This window comes from Hylobates moloch, unplaced genomic scaffold (assembly GCF_009828535.3).
Source record: "Hylobates moloch isolate HMO894 unplaced genomic scaffold, HMol_V3 SCAFFOLD_9, whole genome shotgun sequence".
Taxonomy (NCBI): domain Eukaryota; kingdom Metazoa; phylum Chordata; class Mammalia; order Primates; family Hylobatidae; genus Hylobates; species Hylobates moloch.
Window position 1 is genome coordinate 78,386,339 of NW_026652284.1, and position 17,377 is coordinate 78,403,715.

At 39.8% G+C, this 17,377-nt stretch overlaps 1 protein-coding gene across 1 annotated transcript; it reads right to left on the reverse strand.

The window, feature by feature from the left end:
• Nucleotides 1–2,497: 2,497 nt before the first annotated feature.
• Nucleotides 2,498–17,311, reverse strand: RIDA (reactive intermediate imine deaminase A homolog). Its single transcript, XM_032760113.2, has 6 exons — nucleotides 17,142–17,311; nucleotides 8,776–8,881; nucleotides 6,421–6,475; nucleotides 6,087–6,155; nucleotides 4,644–4,699; nucleotides 2,498–3,062 (listed from the first exon to the last, which is right to left on the reverse strand). The coding sequence occupies exons 1-6, from the start codon at nucleotides 17,204–17,206 to the stop codon at nucleotides 3,000–3,002; spliced, it is 414 nt and encodes a 137-aa protein (XP_032616004.1). The 5' UTR covers nucleotides 17,207–17,311; the 3' UTR covers nucleotides 2,498–2,999.
• Nucleotides 17,312–17,377: the final 66 nt, after the last annotated feature.

Sequence of the window (17,377 nt, forward strand, 5' to 3'; positions counted from 1 at the left end):
AGTTCTGAGAAACCAACTGGGGATACCAATTTTGTTTTGAGAGCTGCCTCATTTTGTTTTCTCATAGAATATGGACATTTCTAAAATTTCTTTTTTTTTTTTCTTTGGTTGTTGTTTTTTGAGACAGAGTCTTGCTCTGTCTCCCAGGCTGGTGAGCAATGGCACGATCTTGGCTCACTGCAACCTTCACTTCGTGAGTTCAAGCCATTCTCCTGCCTCAGCCTCCCAAGTAGCTGGGACTACAGGAATGTGCCACTAGGCCCGATTAATTTTTGTATTTTTAGTAGAAATGGGTTTCACCATGTTGGCCAGGCTGGTCTCGAAATCCTGACCTCAAGTGATCTGCCTGCCTCAGCCTCCCAAAGTGCTGGGGTTACAGGCATAAGACACCATGCCTGGCCTTAAAATTTCTTAATAAAAGTAAGTATAGCGATTCATACTATCACATAAATTTAAAATGATGCATGTTGTATTGAATTGATTTGTGTGACCCTGATTCTAAACACTTTTTTTTTTTTTTTTTTAAGACAGAGTCCCACTCTGTCACCCAGGCTGGAGTGCAGTGGCGTGATCTTGGCTCACTGCAACTTCTGCCACCTGGGTTCAAGCCATTCTCCTGCCTCAGCCTCCCGAGTAGCTGGGACTACAGTGCATGCCACTACATCCACCTAATTTTTGTATTTTTAGTGGAGACGGGGTCTCACCATGTTGGCCAGGCTGGTCTCGGACTCCCAACTTCAGGTGATCTGCCCGCCTTGGCCTCCCAAAGTGCTGGGATTATAGGCATGAGCCACCACACCCGGCCCTTTTTTTTTTTTTTTTGAGATGGAGTTTCGCCCTTGTCACCCAGGCTAGAGTGCAGTGGTACAATCTCGGCTCACTGCAACCTCTGCCTCCCGGGTTCAAGCGATTCTCCTGCCTCAGCCTCCTGAGTAGCTGGGATTACAGCCTCTAAACACTTTTAAAAGAGTCATTTTGGCCAGGCGCGGTGGCTCATTCCTGTAATCCCAGCACTTTGGGAGGCCAAGGCAGGCAGATCACAAGGTCAAGAGTTCGAGACCAGCCTGGCCAACATGGTGAAACCCCGTCTCTACTAAAAATACAAAAATTAGCTGGGTGTGATGTCGAGCACCTGTATCGGGAGGCTGAGGCAGGAGAATCGTTTGAACCCAGGAGGCAGAGGTTGGAGTGACCTGAGATGCGCCACTGCACTCCAGCCTGGGCGACAGGGTGAGACTCCATTTCAAAAAAAAAGAGTCATTCAATGACAAGAGAAGAGGCTTTCCATGGCAGCTGTACTGTTGTAGAGTAGCTTTGGGTTGGAGAGAGGGTTTGGGGCCCAGCACCTCACTAGGAGGTCACAAGGCCCAATGGTGACTTTTCCAACCACCACCACACCCCTAGCAGTTCAGTGGAGAACAAAGTAATAGTGATTTCAAATAGCAGTTATTTAGTGGATCAGTATAGATTATCTTCAAGTTTCTGGATATAAGAGTTTTTAAACAACATTTTTTTGGTTTTCTTGGCGGGGGTAGAAATAACACTTTCTGCCTAGGTACTTATATGTAGCAGAATGACTGTTTTAGGCAATAATTACAAAAGAAGGATGTTATTAAAATAATTACTTTTTTCTTAGTATAAAACAATACATGTTCATTGTAGAAACTTCAGAAAATATAAACTTTAAAAGATGAAACATTACCCATAATTCATCAAAGATGATCACTGTTAGTATGTTGATGTACATGAGGGATTATTTTTTTAATTGCAAAACTTGTTGCAATAACAAGTTAGTCAAAGCACAACTATCAATAGAACTTTGAGTCTGTTGAGTCAATGAGCCAGCACTTAATCCATTGGAGAAATAGGTCATAGAGAATGTTCCAGTAATTCTTGCTATATTCATAAACATCGATTAGTGCTGCAGAGTAAGCAACTCTGCCTAAGTACATTAGCACTTAGCGGACCACAATTTATGATTTATGCTAGATGAATAATTCACTGAAATGGAATCCTTTATTTGGAGTTATTTTTCACGCTTTCCAATTGCTGGAACACATGGCAGAAGTGAGAAAAATAGTAAGCTCTTCTGAGGGAAGGAAAGTTAGTTCAAACTTCATTCTCCTCCCCTAAGTCTAGTACAAATTTGCCATTCTATAAGCATATTATTTTAAAAAATATTAAAAAAAAAAATTAGCCGGGCGTGGTGGCGGGCACCTGTAGTCTCAGCTACTCAAGAGGTTGAGGCAGGAGAATGGCATGAACCCAGGAGGCAGAGCTTGCAGTGAGCTGAGATCGCGCCACTGCACTCCAGCCTGGGAGACAGAGCGAGACTCCGTCTCAAAAACAAAAAACAAAAACCAAAACAAACAAAAAAAGTGTATGAAGTCAGAAGTAGGCTTTGAAAAATGAAATAGTTGGAGATTTTAACTTTACCCGCCCCCACTAGGCAATACGTTTTAATATATAAACTGTTAAGAAATAAGTGAACAAAATCTCACCAAAGGAAATCTGCCTATTTTATTTCCATTAGAAAAATATTATCTATATAAAATTTTGTTCCACTATCTTCTCCTTGACCTCAAATTTAAACACTTTAATTTTACTCAAGTAAAAGCACAATCACATAACTGACATCAAAACTAAATAGTTCACATCATTAGTTTGAATTGAATATGTTCTTGATTATTTCTCAAGAATAATAACTCTTCTTTCCTACCTGGTATTTCTCTTTTATTTATTGAGTAACTATGTAATGGGCATCTCTTTCCTATATTCAGTAATACAGGTGTACACAGGTGTAATTTAAAACAGTAACTGGATTCCTTCTTTAATCTTCATGTTCAATTCTACCTATTATATGGTATTTCCATAATAGCTTCAGATATTTTCATCAAACTCACACTGTCATCAATTGTGAAAATTAAAAGGTTAAGATGTTACATCAATTGTAAAAATTAAAATGTTAACAATTCCAGACTACACAGCACTGGGCCCACTTATAATGATGCTGTTGTCAGTGGTCCTTGGACAGCTACTGCTTCAATTTCAATTCGGCTGCCCTGTGAGGAAAATGAAAGAATTTGTTGTAATCATTTTGTACAAATTGCAAACTCTACAATACCTACTAAAAACATGCAACCAACAGCAATATAACATTTTTAACATTAAACTCTTCAAGGAAGGAAAGGAGAAGGAAATATTCACCAAGAACCTATAATAGACCAGGTTACTATGCTAGGTATATTCATATACTATATTAGCTTATATGATTCTCACAGAAGCCCTATTAGAGAGATATTTTCCCCCCAATTCACAGAATAATATGCTGAAGTGTAGAAAGAGTAATTAAATCATCCCAAGTCACAAGCTAGATAGCAGAGGTTGAACCCTTGTCTTGTGATTCCAAGTTCAGAGCTCTTTCTACTACACCCAGTACCTTAATAGGTTTGATAATGATCATTCCAAGTAACAACTAATTAAAGCAATACAGATGACACTCTTAAAACATAAATTTTCTTTAGTAGAAACTGCAAGTGGAAGTCAGTAAGAGCTGCTTTTTTATAGGTAGGAATATTGTGCTGCTAAGCTTCGAGTTAGAGTAGCAAAATCAAAATGGTGAGAAACATGTGTGCCCCTGGTTTAGAGATTATTTTTCTAGTGGAAGGCTTAGATTTTTAATTGTACAATAGCCAGGTGAAATTTTTACTGCAGAACTCACAAACAAACCTGGCTCAAATTTATAGTCCCCTAAGTAACATTACAACAGTACAGCTGCTATTTTATTTTTTCTCACAATTTTTTTTTTTTTTTGAGACAGAGTCTCGCTCTGTCGCCCAGGCTGGAGTGCAGTGGTGCGATCTCGGCTCACTGCAAGCTCTGCCTCCCAGGTTCACGCCATTCTCCTGTCTCAGCCTCCCGAGTAGCTGGGATCACAGGTGCCCGCCACCACGCCCAGCTAACTTTTTTTTGTATTTTTAGTAGAGATGGGGTTTCACCGTGTGAGCCAGGATGGTCTCGATCTCCTGACCTTGTGAGCCACCTGCCTCGGCCTCTGAAAGTGCTGGGATTACAGGTGTGAGCCACCACGCCTGGCCTTTTCTCACAATTTAAGTATTTTGATTTTGATTCTATGTTCATGTGTTGTCTTAAAAAGTTTCTTAATTTTTTTTCATGCATGTAATATGGGGTATTTCCTTTCAGACTTTAAGTCCCTGGGGAAGCAGGGTCTATTTCTTTTCTTTTTAATTTTTTTTAGAGACAAGGTCTTACTGTTACCCAGGCTGCAGCACAGTGGTTTGTTTATAGCTCACTGCAGCCTTGAACTCCTGGGTTCAAGTGTTCCTCCCGCTTCAGCCTCCCAAGTAGCTGGGACTATAGGTTTGCACCACCACCATGCATGGCTAATTTTAGATTTTTTTTTGTAGGGATGGCTGTCTTGCTAGGTTGCCCAGGCTGGTCTAGAACTCCTGGCCTCAAGCGATCCTCCTGTGTTGGCCTCTCAAAGCACTGGGATTACAGGGATAAGCCACCCTGCCCAGGCTACTTCTTTTAAGTTTCCTTTCACAGTGCTTAGTTTACTTATAGAAGGAAAACAATGTAGAAATTGAAAACTGTACATTAGTCATTTGAAGTGTACTTACTTTGGGCAAAGCAGCAACTTGGTAAGCAGCTCTAGCAGGAAAATTACTCTTGAAATCTGAATTTAAAAGAATTTCATTTTTTTTAATAGAGAAGAGTTGAAAAAATAAAGGTCAAGTGAAAAATTTTATTTTAGTTTTCAGATATTCTATTGTTATTCAATACTCTACAACTAATAATCTGGCAAATGCTTCACATACTAGTCAGTTCTTAGATATAAGCAATATTTTATTTTTATTTTTTTGAAACAGAGTCTCGCTCTGTCGCCCAGGGCTGGAGTGAAGTGGTGTGATCTCGGCTTACTGCAACCTCTGTCTCCCACGTTCAAGAGATTCTCCTGCCTCAGCCTCCCGAGTAGCTGGGATTACAGGCATGCACCACCATGCCTGGCTCATTTTTGTATTTTTAGTAGAGACGGGGCTTCACCATGTTGGCCAAACTGGTCTCAAACTCCTGATGCCAAGTGATCCACCCACCTCAGCCTCTCAAAGTGCTGGGATTACAGGTGTAAGCCACTGCGCCCGGCCTTAAGCAACATTTTAAAACAGAGGCTCAGTATCAGATCTGTTTGATAAAATATTTTGCCATATGATTCCTATGATAGTTAATACTTTTTAAAATCTCTTAGCTTTCTGGCAAAAAAAAAAAAAAAGAAATACATACCCTAACATTTTGATCTTGTTTGATGTGAATGGAGTTTTGTTTTTAAAGTGATATTTATAAACTATTTATCCAAATAGGGAACAAGTGCCCATCTCCAGCAATTTTGGCAAGTACTTCCACTGCCAACTTTGGTCTTTTCTAGTCATTTCTTCGGGAGAGAATAAGTAATGATGCTTTTTCCATGTTATACCTTTGCCTCATCCCACTAGGTGTTGGGGACACCAATTTTCCCTACTATGACATCAATGTTAGTAATAGCTAACATTTACTCAGTGCTTATAACACACCAGCATCTAAGTGCTTTACATGTTGTACTGACTCATTTAATCATTCCAACAACCCTATAAGGTAGGAGTATATTATCTCCATTTTGCATATGAGAAAACCAAGGCATAGAAATATTAAGTAACTAACTAATGAGTCTGAGAGAGCCGGGATAAAGATGGTGGCTGGACCACACAGCAACAGTAAATAAAATCTATGCGTAAAAAACTCTTTAGGAGAGTTTAAAGAGCCTGAGAAGGGTTTAATGAAATTAAGCTTTTGAAAAATGGATATGTAGGGTTTCAGTATATTGTTTTAGGGAATGCAACAGAAATGTCTTAGAACTTTTTCATGGGGGGTATACAACATATTTCCAATCAGATTATTAATTCTTTTAAGATCTATGACCATTTCTTTAGCATCTCCTACCACTCTTAATTCATAATGCACATTCGTTAATGTGACCAGATTTATTTCTTTTTAAAAATGGAAAATAGGAATAAAGCCAAATTACTTACACTGTTTGTAGATTTCATTGACAGTATTGAAGTCATTTATGTCAGCCAGAAGAACAGTTGTTTTCACCACTGGAAGATATAAACATTGTCATTAGGTTTAGTTATTTGGTCTGACCCAAAACATTACTTAGAAAAAGAGTATATGATTCTGAGACTGTCTTGATTAAAATAGGACTGAAATGGGACCAAAGAAGTGAAGTAGAACAGTTGCTATTTAAAACAACTTTTAAATAGCAACAAAGATACGGCACGGCATCTTACTGGACACCATATATTTTTCAAAAAGACCAAAGAAATATCAAAAAGAAATGTGAAATAGTATCAAATTGCTCACCGTTAGTGAAGTCACAGCCTGCAGCTTTCAGAATTTCACCCATGTTTTTAAGAGCCTGTGAACCCAGCCAAGAAAGGCCTAAGTCACTGATGTTAGATTTAAAGCTTTAATTAAATTCAATTAATCATCTTTTACTAATACCTCCTTAAATAGCTTATGTTGCAGAAGAATCCTCCCTACTTGCTTACAAGTGTGTTTCTTGGCTTTCCTTTAATAGAATGAGTCTTTCTGAAATATGGTGAAAAGGTTGTCTCCTTTTGTGCATAAAAAGACTAGGTTGAAGTTCCTTCTTCAGTGCTAAAATGTGTTAATTGTTCAGCCAATGTCCACAGAAATAATTTCTGGGGTTCTTCATTTGATATCACTTCAAGGATAAGGATGAGCTAGTAAGCATTAAAACATGTTTTTTTTTAAAGCAATATTTGACTTTAAAGAGTTCTTTTTCCTTTTTCTCAAAAAACAGTATTAGTAAATTATATAACAGTTGGAGATACTGGCTTCTGGAAAAACATTTATCTTTTTTTGGATTCACTCTTCCTTCCCACTTTGCTGGTCACAATGTAATATTTCATTATATTCTCATGTCTTTTAAAATAATCTTCTAAATAGGTAATACATGGATATGGCAACAACAACAAAAAACTCAAAAGCTATTAAAAAAGCATATACAGTGTAAAGATATCTCTCACCCCCTCTCCCTCTCCCAAGTTTCCCTCCTCAGAGGTAACCACTGTTCCTGATTTATTGTATATCCTTCTAGGTACAGTCAATTGCTTATGTTACATATTTTTAAACACACAAGCACACATGGTAGCATACTGTGCATGTTGTTCTGCATCTTGGTTTTATTACCATGCAACAATTTACCTCAGAGATCTTTCCACATTACTTTAGTTGTATTGATCTAGCATAATTTATTCAACCAGTTCTTTATGAGTGGACATTTAGGTTTTTAAAAACCTTTTAGCTAGGCAGGGTGCAGTGGCTCATGCCTGTAATCTCAGCACTTTGGGAGGCTGAGGTGGGTGGATCATGAGATCAGGAGATTGAGACCATCCTGGCTAACACGGTAAAACCCCATCTCTACTAAAAATACAAAAAATAAGCCAGGTGTGGTGGCACGTTCCTGTAGTCCCAGTTACTCGGGAGGCTGAGGCAAGAGAATTGCTTGAACCCGGAAGACAGAGGTTGCAGTGAGCTGAGATGACGCCACTGCACTCCAGCCTGGGCAACAGAGCAAGGCTGTCTCAAGAAACAAAACAAAACAAAACAAACTTTCAGCATTATATGACTCAGTAAATGCATTAAATTATAGTTTTTTGTTTTATTTTATTTTATTTTTTGAGACAGTGTCTTGCTCTGTGTCCCAGGCTGGAGTGCAGTGGCGCAATCTTGGCTTCCTGAAACTTCCACCTCCCAGGTTTAGGCGATTCTCCTGGATCAGCCTCCTGAGTAACTGGGACTACAGGCATGTGCCACCTGACTGGGTTACTTTTTTTTGAGATGGTGTCTTGCTCTGTCGCCCAGGCTGGAGTAGAGTAGTACGATCTCAGCTCACTGCAACCTCCGCCTTCTGGGTTCAAATGATTCTCATGCCTTAGCCTCCTGAGTAGCTGGGACTACAGGCACATGCCACCACACTCAGCTAATTTTTGTATTTTCAGTAGAGACAGGGTTTCACCATGTTGGCCAGGCTGGTCTCAAACTCCTGACCTCAGGTGATCTGCCCACCTCGGCCTCCCAGAGTGCTGGGATTACAGGCGTGAGCCATTGTGCCTGGCCTCCCCCCACTAATTTTTGTATTTTTAGTAGAGATGGGGTTTCACCATGTTGTCCAGGCTAGTCTTGAACTCCTGACCTCAAGTGATCTGCCAGCCTCGGCCTCCCAAAGTGCTGGGATTAGAGGCATGAGCCACTGTGCCTGGCCTAAATTATGGTTTAGTTATATTTATTGGATTAAAATTATATTCCCCATTCTTATTTTTAAAAATGTTGACTTTTTACTTCTGTAGTAGTATTTTTTTTTTTTTTTGAAGAGGGGCAGATCAGTGGCCCTGACAAGAAAATTTCCCAATCCATGTGGAAGTGGCAACATGTCATCTGACGTCAATGATTCAGGTTTAAGGTCAATTTAGTGTTAAGGAGGTGGAATCTCTCTTTTGGTTGTTAGATGATTCACGATCCATCAAATTTCCAACTCTTAGATAAAAAACTATGTTAAATCAAGCAGTAAGTAGTTTAAAAAACATTTATCTGTTAATCTCTATAAAACAAATCAGGCAAGTGGATTCTTAATACTCTTCAACATTAAAAAGGTAGTAGAAAAGGGAACCTCAAATGTGGAAAATGACTTACTTGTTTAGCTTCTTCTGCTACCCCTCCTGACACAAGCTGTCCACTTGAAGGGTCCATGCCTATCTGTCCTGAAATGTAAATGGTCCTGTCGACTAATACAGCTTGACTGCAATAAACAGAAAGCTAGTGTATTTATATAAGTATAAAACATAAAATTCAATGCTAGAAGACTTTTTTGATAGGACAGAGAAGTATACATTCTAAAAAAAAAAAAGATACATTGGACTTCATGAAAATTAAAAACTTTTGTTTATCAAAGATATCTTTAAGAAACTGAAAAGGGGCTGGGTGCTGTAATCCTAGTGCTTTGGGAGGGTGAAGCAGGAGGATCGCTTGGGACCAGGCGTTTGAGACCAGCATGGGCAACCACTCAGTCTCTACAAAAAACAATAAAAAACAGCCGAGTATGGTGATGGTATGGGACCCACAGTCCCAGCTACTCAGGAGGCTAGGGTGATTGAATTGCGTAAGCCCAGGAGTTGAAGGCTGCAGGGAGCCATGAGTATATCACTGCGCTCCAGCCTCAGTAGCACTGGGTGACAGAGAGACCCAAAATAAAAAAAAGGGGTCAGGGGAAGAAAAGGCAAGTCACAGATTGGGAGAAAAATATTTGCAAAACATATAACTAATAAAGTACCTATATCCAGAATATAAGAAGAACTCTTAAAAGTCAATAATATGAAGATAACCCAATAAAATATAAGCAAAGGATACTTCACAAAAGAAAATATACAAAGAGTTAGAGTACACTAAATTTGCTCAACATTATTAGTCATTAGAGAAATGCAAAGCAAAACCACACACTAAGACATCACTGATAAAGCAAGCATTGGCAATGATGGGGAGCAGCCCTCATACATTGTTGGTAGGAATGCAAAATGGTACTGCCACTTTAGAAAATAGTTTGGCAGTTTATTTAAAAATTTAAACATATACTTAGCATACAACCCAGCAAACTCTTCTTTTAGAGACAATGTCTTGCTCTGTCACCCAGGCTGGAGTGCAGTGGTAGGATGTTGGCTCACTGGAGCCTTGACCTCCCAGGCCCAAGCGATCCTCCCATCTTAGCCTCCTAAGTAGCTGGGACTAAAGGTGTGCACCATCATGCCTGGCTAATTTTTTATTTTATTTTTTATTTATTTTTATTTTTTGTAGAGATGAGGTCTTGCTTAGGCTGGTCTCAAACTCCTGGACTCAAGTGATCCTCCTGCCTCGGCCTCCCAAAGTGCTGGGATTACAGGCTTGAGCCTCAATTCAGCAATTTCTTTCGTAGGCAACTATCCAAGAGAAATGAAAACACATGTCCAAAGACTTTATGTGAATGTTCAGAACAGCATTATTTATAGCAAAAAAGCAAGACGCACACACATGCACCCACTGATAGATCCAACAAAGGACTATATATTGTCTTATTTCACTTAAATGAAACCTTAGAAAAGACAATAGCAGCAGAAGATGATTAATTGTTGTCTGGGGCCAGGGGTGATCATAAATGGGTACAAGGGAATTTTTTGGGAGTGATGGAAATATTCTAAAATTTGACTATTATAGTGGATGCATGATTCTATACATTTACCAAAACTCATGGAACATTACACTTAATTAAAATGGGTAACTTGTTTTTTTGAGACGGAGTCTCACTCTGTCGCCCAGGCTGGAGTGCAGTGGTGCAATCTCGGCTCACTGCAACCTCCGCCTCCCGGGTTCAAACAATTCTTCTGCCTCAGCCTCCCAAGTAGCTGGGATTACAGGCGTGAGCCACCACACTCAGCTAATTTTTGCATTTTTAGTAGAGATGGGGTTTTGCCATGTTGGCCAGGCTGGTCTTGAACTCCTGACCTCAGGTGATCCGTCCGCCTCGGCCTCCCAAAGTGCTGTGATTAGAGTCGTGGGCCACCACACCCGGCCATTAAAATGGGTAACTTTTATAAGTTACTTATACCTCAATATAGCTGTAAAGCAAAAAAATGCAATTTCAAGGGCACTTTTAAAAACATAAGTAGTCATCCTCAGACAAGATTAGTCACTGCTTACTGAAGGATCAATTAAGGATATACTTTTGAGGGTCCACTTCTGATATGGCTTGGCTGTATCCTTGCCCAAACCTCATCTTGAATTGTAATGCCCATAATCCCCACAAGTTGAGAGCAGGACATGGTGGGAGATGACTGGACCATGGGGGCAGTCTCCCCCATGCTGTTCTCGTGATAGTGAGTTCTCACGTGATGTAACAGTTTTATAAGTGTCTGACAGTTTCTCCTACACACGCACACTCTCTCTTGCTTCCCATCATATACTATGTGCCTCTTCCCCTTGCGCCATTATTGTAAGTTTCTTGAGGCCTCCGCAGCCATGCAGAACAGTGAGTCAATTAAGCCCCTTTTCTTTATAAATACTCGGGTTGTATCTTTATAGCAGTGCGAAAACGAATTAATACAACTTCATTTCTGAAAAGTGCTTACTTCCGTAACTGACTTTTTCTATTATGAGGATGCTAAATTTCAGAAGTAGGATAAAATCACAGGAAAAAGAATACAATACATTGATACCTGAAAAAAAGCCAAACAAGTCTACATTTTATAGGAATCATATTAGTTTTGGGATGAAGAAAGTCTGTTTTTTTAAGATGTTGAAGAAAGAAACCTTAATGTAATTTTAATTTAGAAGTGAAATGTGGCAGGGCATGGTGGCTTATGCCTATAATCCCAGCACTTTGGGAGGCTGAGGCGGGCAGATCACTTGGGGCCAGGAGTTCAAGGCCAGTCTTGCCAACATGGGGAAATCCTGTCTCTACTAAAAAACACAAAAATTAGCCAGTGGTGGTGCACACCTATAATTCCAGCTACTTGGGAGGCTGAGGCGTGAGAATCACTTGAACCTGGGAGGTGGAGATTGTAGTAAGCCAAGATCACGTTATTGTACTCCAGACTGGGCAACAGAGCAAGACTCTGTCTCAAAAAAAAAAAAAAAGTGAAATTTGTTTTAAAATTTCTATGCTTATTTATAAATTTAAGATAGTCTCATTTTAATCATCTTCTTTTAGTTCCCTATTCTTCCATTTTCCAACATGCTCCAAACTTTCCTCTTTTATTTCATGAAGTTTTCCCTGGCCTTCTTGACCACATCTTTTTTTTTCCTTTATAATTTATTTTTGAATAGGAGTTCATACGGTTCAAAAATCCAGAAAATATACAAAGAATTGCAGTGAAAAGTCTTTCTTCCATTCTTGTTCCCTGTTTGCTCAGTTCCCAGCCCAGAACCATTGTTCTTCTTTATGTATTCATCCAGTTTCTTTAATGAACAGATAACCAAAACAAATATATATTTTCTCTCTTCTTTTACATAAAATATGGCATATTAAACATTCTTGTACACTTTGTTTTTTTCACTCAACAGAATATCATGAAGATCTTTCCATAAGTATATGTAGAGTGCTTCCTTATTTTTTTTAACAGCTACATATGTTTTACAATATGGATGTACTTTATTTAATTAGTCACCATTGCTTCCAATATTTTGTTATCATAAATAAAACTGCACTAAACACATACACACACACACTTTCCCTAAGTAACTTTTCTTTCCCCTGGATCCCAGGAGTGCTTTGGTTGTATCTTCCTTATACTATGTACAGGATCCTGCCTCGTGTTGTAACTCATCCTGTTATTATCCTGTCTCCCAAGGTATCTTAGACTCTAAACTCCTTGAGGTCGGGGTAATGTCTTATCATGTCTCTGTAGCTGTGTAGGGTGTAGGTGATTCCTTGCATACAGTAGGCACACTATAACTACTTGCTGACGTTTTGCTCTTTAACCACTTACTAGCATAAACAATTTTGGTTGTCAGTGAATCTCTTTTTAGCAGGACTTGTCGACTTATAGCGAATGCTTTGGAGAGAGGTAAGGAGGTATGTTTAAACTTGGTAACATGATTCAGAAAGTCTAGAAAGTCTTCTCAACTATCTGGCTTTCAAACTGGCCCACAAATAGGTAACTACTGAGTTTGTTAATTAGTAATCTTTTCTCAGGTTAAATAATACCATCAGTAAACACTGTTTTTTATTAACTGTCCTGTGTAGAATTAGGCCGTCTGCCCTAGGTCCTGTGCAAAGTGCCTTCAGCTTTCCCCATATCTGAAACACACTTTAAGACCATATGGATTATTATTTATCAGAAACTTCATGATAGTAAAAAGAAACTCTTTTATTTTCAAAATATAAAAAGCAAGCACTGGAGCTGAGACCATCTGAGCTATGTGAGTTATCTCTTATAGATCTAAAGAGGTCTGTTCATAAGAATAATTGGCTAGTTGACACTTTCTGAGCATAAGAATCCTACTATCCAAAGACAAGTGGTTGGACTTCAGAAAATTTAAAAGTGTACTGTTCTACTACCAGGTTAAAGGGTAATCACACCTTCAAAAGCATTCTAATAATTCTCACATCATAGTCTATGCCACACGAGCTACCGCTTCAAATTATGAGGATGGTGTGCAAAATGTGCGACGCAAAGCAATGCAATGTTGAAATCTTTCAAGGTTCTGTCTGGAAGTATTCCTGAAATGTGCTGAGCTGATTGGCTAATTAGTGACAACACCCCATCCATCCCAATGCCAGGGACTGAAAGTTCAACACATTTGAATTCTTCCTGGAGAGGACTCAGGATTTTCAAAAAGTGTACTCACTACACACTCCACGCACAAAAACTCTTGTTTCCAAAAGGTTCCTAAAACATGTCCAATTAACTTTATCAGAATATAAGTAGTTAGTTGCAGTCTGTTTTTTTTCTTAAACATTAACTATTGAAAATAAGCACTATTTCTAGTCACCTAGTGCACAAGAGGCACAATGTCCTGGAAGTCTCCACACCATGAAGCTGGTTGGTGGCTTTTTTTCCTTGTCATACTGGCACATTCATATGATGATTCCCCTCTTTTTTGCTTTCAGCTTAATAAAGACAGTTGACTCCCACCTACCTTCAAGTCAACCAGGCACATTACTGTTATGCTTTCTTTCTTGAACAAAGTCCACAGAGTATCTCTAAATAGGTCAAGGAAGGGGTATGCCCTTTAGCAGGCTCCAGGACAAAGTGTCTCTAATAATCACTTTGATTTGGTTGTGTCCCTCTTGTTTGGAGGCAAAAGTCTTTTTCTAAATGCTACCACTGTGTGATTGAGAGAAAGACATTAGGGCAGAAGGAGAAAAAAGATCACAAATTTTTACTTATAATATCCCCTAACTATTCTCACTTTCTTTACCTCCAAATTTCTATCAGAATAACTATCAGAATTCTTTTTAAAAGATCTGATCATGTTCCACCCTGCTTAAAAACATTTAGCCTGGGCAACGTGGTAAAAGCCCAGCTCTATAAAAAATACAAAAATTATCTGGGCATGGTGGCCTGAGCCTGTAGTCCCAGCTACTTGGGAAGCTGAGGTGGGAGGATGGCTTGAGCCCGGGAGGTTGAGGAGGCAATAAGCAGTGATCCTGGCTCCAGCCTGGGTGACACAGAGAAACACTGTCTCAATATACACACATACAAACACACAACCACAACAACCACAAGAAAAAAAACACATTTGATTGTTCCTCATTATATACAAAATAAAGTTTATATTCTTCCATTTAGTATTGGAAACCATCACAACCTGTACCCTGCTAAAATATTCTTTTTTTTTTTTTGAGACAGAGTCTCGCTCTGTAGCCCAGGCTGGAGTGCAGTGGTGCGATCTTGGCTCACCGCAACCTCTGCCTTCCAGTTTCAAGCAATTCACTGCCTCAGCCTCCAGAGTAGCTGGGATTACAGGCATACGCCACTATGCCCGGCTAATTTTGTTTTTTTTTTTTTTTTGTATTTTTAGTAGAGACGGAGCTTCACCATCTTGGCCAGGCTGGTCTTGAACACCTGACCTTGTGATCTACCTGCCTCGGCCTCTCAAAGTTCTGGGATTACAGGTGTGAGCCACTGCGCCTGGCCAAAATCTAATTTTTATTGGTCACTTTTATTTAATTCCCACAATAATCTTATCAAGTGATATTATTTATGCCCATTTAGAAGACAAAGAAGCAAACTAAGAGAGGTTAAGTCACTCTGCAAGATCATATAATTAAAAAGAGGCAAAACAAAAATTCAAATCCAAAGTCCAACTCTTAATCAGTATTTCTCAAAGGAGTCAGTTATACACAGTAAAACATAGTAAGAAAATGATTCCTTTTCCAATTTTTTTTTCTATCTACACCAGGGACAACGAAGTAAATGATTAAGGCTAGGCTCTAGTACCCATGTCCTAAATTTTGTTACATCACGTTTTAGTGGTGTAACTTTTGGCAAATTATTTAATTTTGCACACATCAGTTTCTTCATCTGAAAAATGGGGACTATAATATAACCATGCACATAAATCACTTAGAACAGTGCCTGGTGCTGGCCAGTCGTGGTGGCTGACACCTGTAATCCCAGTACTTTGGGAAGCCACGGTAGGTGGATCGCTTTAGGTCAGGAGTTCAATACCAGCCTGACCAACACAGTGAAACTCTGTCTCTACTAAAAATACAAAAATTAGCCGGGTGTGGTGGCACCTGCCTGTAATCCCAGCTACTCGGGAGGCTGAGACATGAGAATCACTTGAATCTGTGGGGTGGAGGTTGCAGTGAGCTGAGATTGTGCCACTGCACTCTAGCCTGGGCAACAGAGCGAGACTCTGTCTCAAAAAAAAAAAAATTCCCGATGCTGCTGAGTAAGCATCAGTAAATGTTAGCAATGATGACTCTACCCCGTTTGATTATATTAAGGAGAAAAAAAATCATCTTTAGAAAACAAATTAGAACATCACTTGAAAGTTTTTAATTAAACTTTTTTTTTTTTTTAAATAGATATGGGGTTTCACTATGTTGCCCAGGCTGGTCTTGAACTCTTGACCTCAAGCAATCCTCTTACCTCAGCCTCCCACAGTGCTGGGATTACAGGCGTGAACCACAGAACCCAGCTAAAGAAACATCACTCTTAACAAAGAGAGAGCAGGCCTCAGGTTTTGAGCCAACTGCAATATCTAGCTAAAATTTAATAATACCTTTTTTAAATTGAGTTTATTTTTTACTATTACTTTGTATTGAATTGTTTTCTATTTAGTGTACTGTTGTAAAGTTTCCTTTTTCAATTAACTTGTTAAATAAAATGAAGTGAGCCATCTCAAAGAAATAGGTTAAGTAAATTATAAGTGATATACAGATTTGGCAAACAAACAAACAAAAAAGATAGAAGTAGCACTTGAATTATGAAAACTTTCTCCCCAAAATCTTTATACCATGCATTCTTCTACCTCCATGCCCTCACTCAAGCCATTCCCTCTACCTGACTTCTACTTCCATGCCCTCACTCAAGCCATTCCCTCTACCTGACTTCTACCTCCATGCCCTTCACTCAATGACTTCCTGTTGAAATCCTTAATAAATTAATTTAAAAATCAAACTTTACAACACTACTATAAATGACAAAACCAACCTTCAAAACCAAAGGACTACCTTTCACAAGGAACCTTCCTAAATCTTCTTTTTCCTCTTCTACGCCAAGTTAAAATCAATTTGTCTTTTTTCTCCTTTACTCCCTATCCCACTTGCCCTCTCACTTCCACTGCATTTTATTTCCAAGTTTTCTATAATAATTCCTGTTCTGCCACATCTCAGTGCCTTTTCTCACAGCAGTAGGTTTAAAGGAGGGAGCTGTTGATGGGGCTGTTTTCAATTGACAGAGGGGAGGACCAAGTATGAAGCTAATGAAAGAAGCTGGTCATAAAAGACCGCATGTTTTATGATTCAATTTATAGGAAATGTCCACAACAAATAAATCCATGAAGATGCAAGTAGATTGTCAGGGGCCGGGGGGAGAGGAGAATGGGGAGTGAATGCTAATGGGGATGGGATTTATTTTTGGGGTGATGAAAATGTTCTGAAGAAAGTGGTGATGGCTGCACAACTCTGTGAGTATGGTCAAAACCACTGAATTGTACATGTTAAAGGGGGTGAATCTTATGGTACGTGAATTATATCTCAATAAACCTGTTACCAAGAAAACAAAAACGACCCCCTCCCCCAAACAAAACACAGGGTCTAAAGGCTTCTAACCAGGGAGAGCTTTCTGGCAGGCTGGGCTCCGCAGCGAGGCAGCCCCAGAACGAGCAAAGTCCCATGGAGTGCAGGTTCCTGGTCCCATCGTGGCTCCCAACTCTCTGTGGGTCTTCGGGCGCGTTGCTCGCTTTCCAGGCTCAATTTCCTCCCGTGTTAGCTGGGGCTCCAACCCGGAGTGGCCCCAACCCCGAATCCCCGAACCCGCACGCCCTGGGTCCGACAATGCTTCCACTAGCCTCGTTACCTGTAGGGTCCAATGGCCCCTGGGGCTTTCGCGGTGCTGATCACCCTTCTGATCAAGGACGACATGGCTAAGCCTTGCCTCTTGCAGCCCCTTCAGGAGAAGAAGCCCCAGCACCGGCCCTGCTCGCTTCTCACGGAACCGACCAACCACAGCAGCGACTCTGCCCCACAGCTCCCGCTGGGGGCGGGCTCGCGCTGCATTTTGGGAACTGTAGTTTCGGCGACGCTCCAGGCCAC

Coding starts and splice junctions, on each gene's coding strand:
- RIDA (XM_032760113.2), bottom strand. CDS start 17,206: ATGTCGTCCTTGATCAGAAGGGTGATCAGCACCGCGAAAGCCCCAGGG. Junction 6,476..8,775: donor TAGCAGAAGAAGCTAAACAA/GTAAGTCATTTT, acceptor CTGGGTTCACAG/GCTCTTAAAAACATGGGTGA. Junction 4,700..6,086: donor CAATGAAATCTACAAACAGT/GTAAGTAATTTG, acceptor TTTTAAATTCAG/ATTTCAAGAGTAATTTTCCT.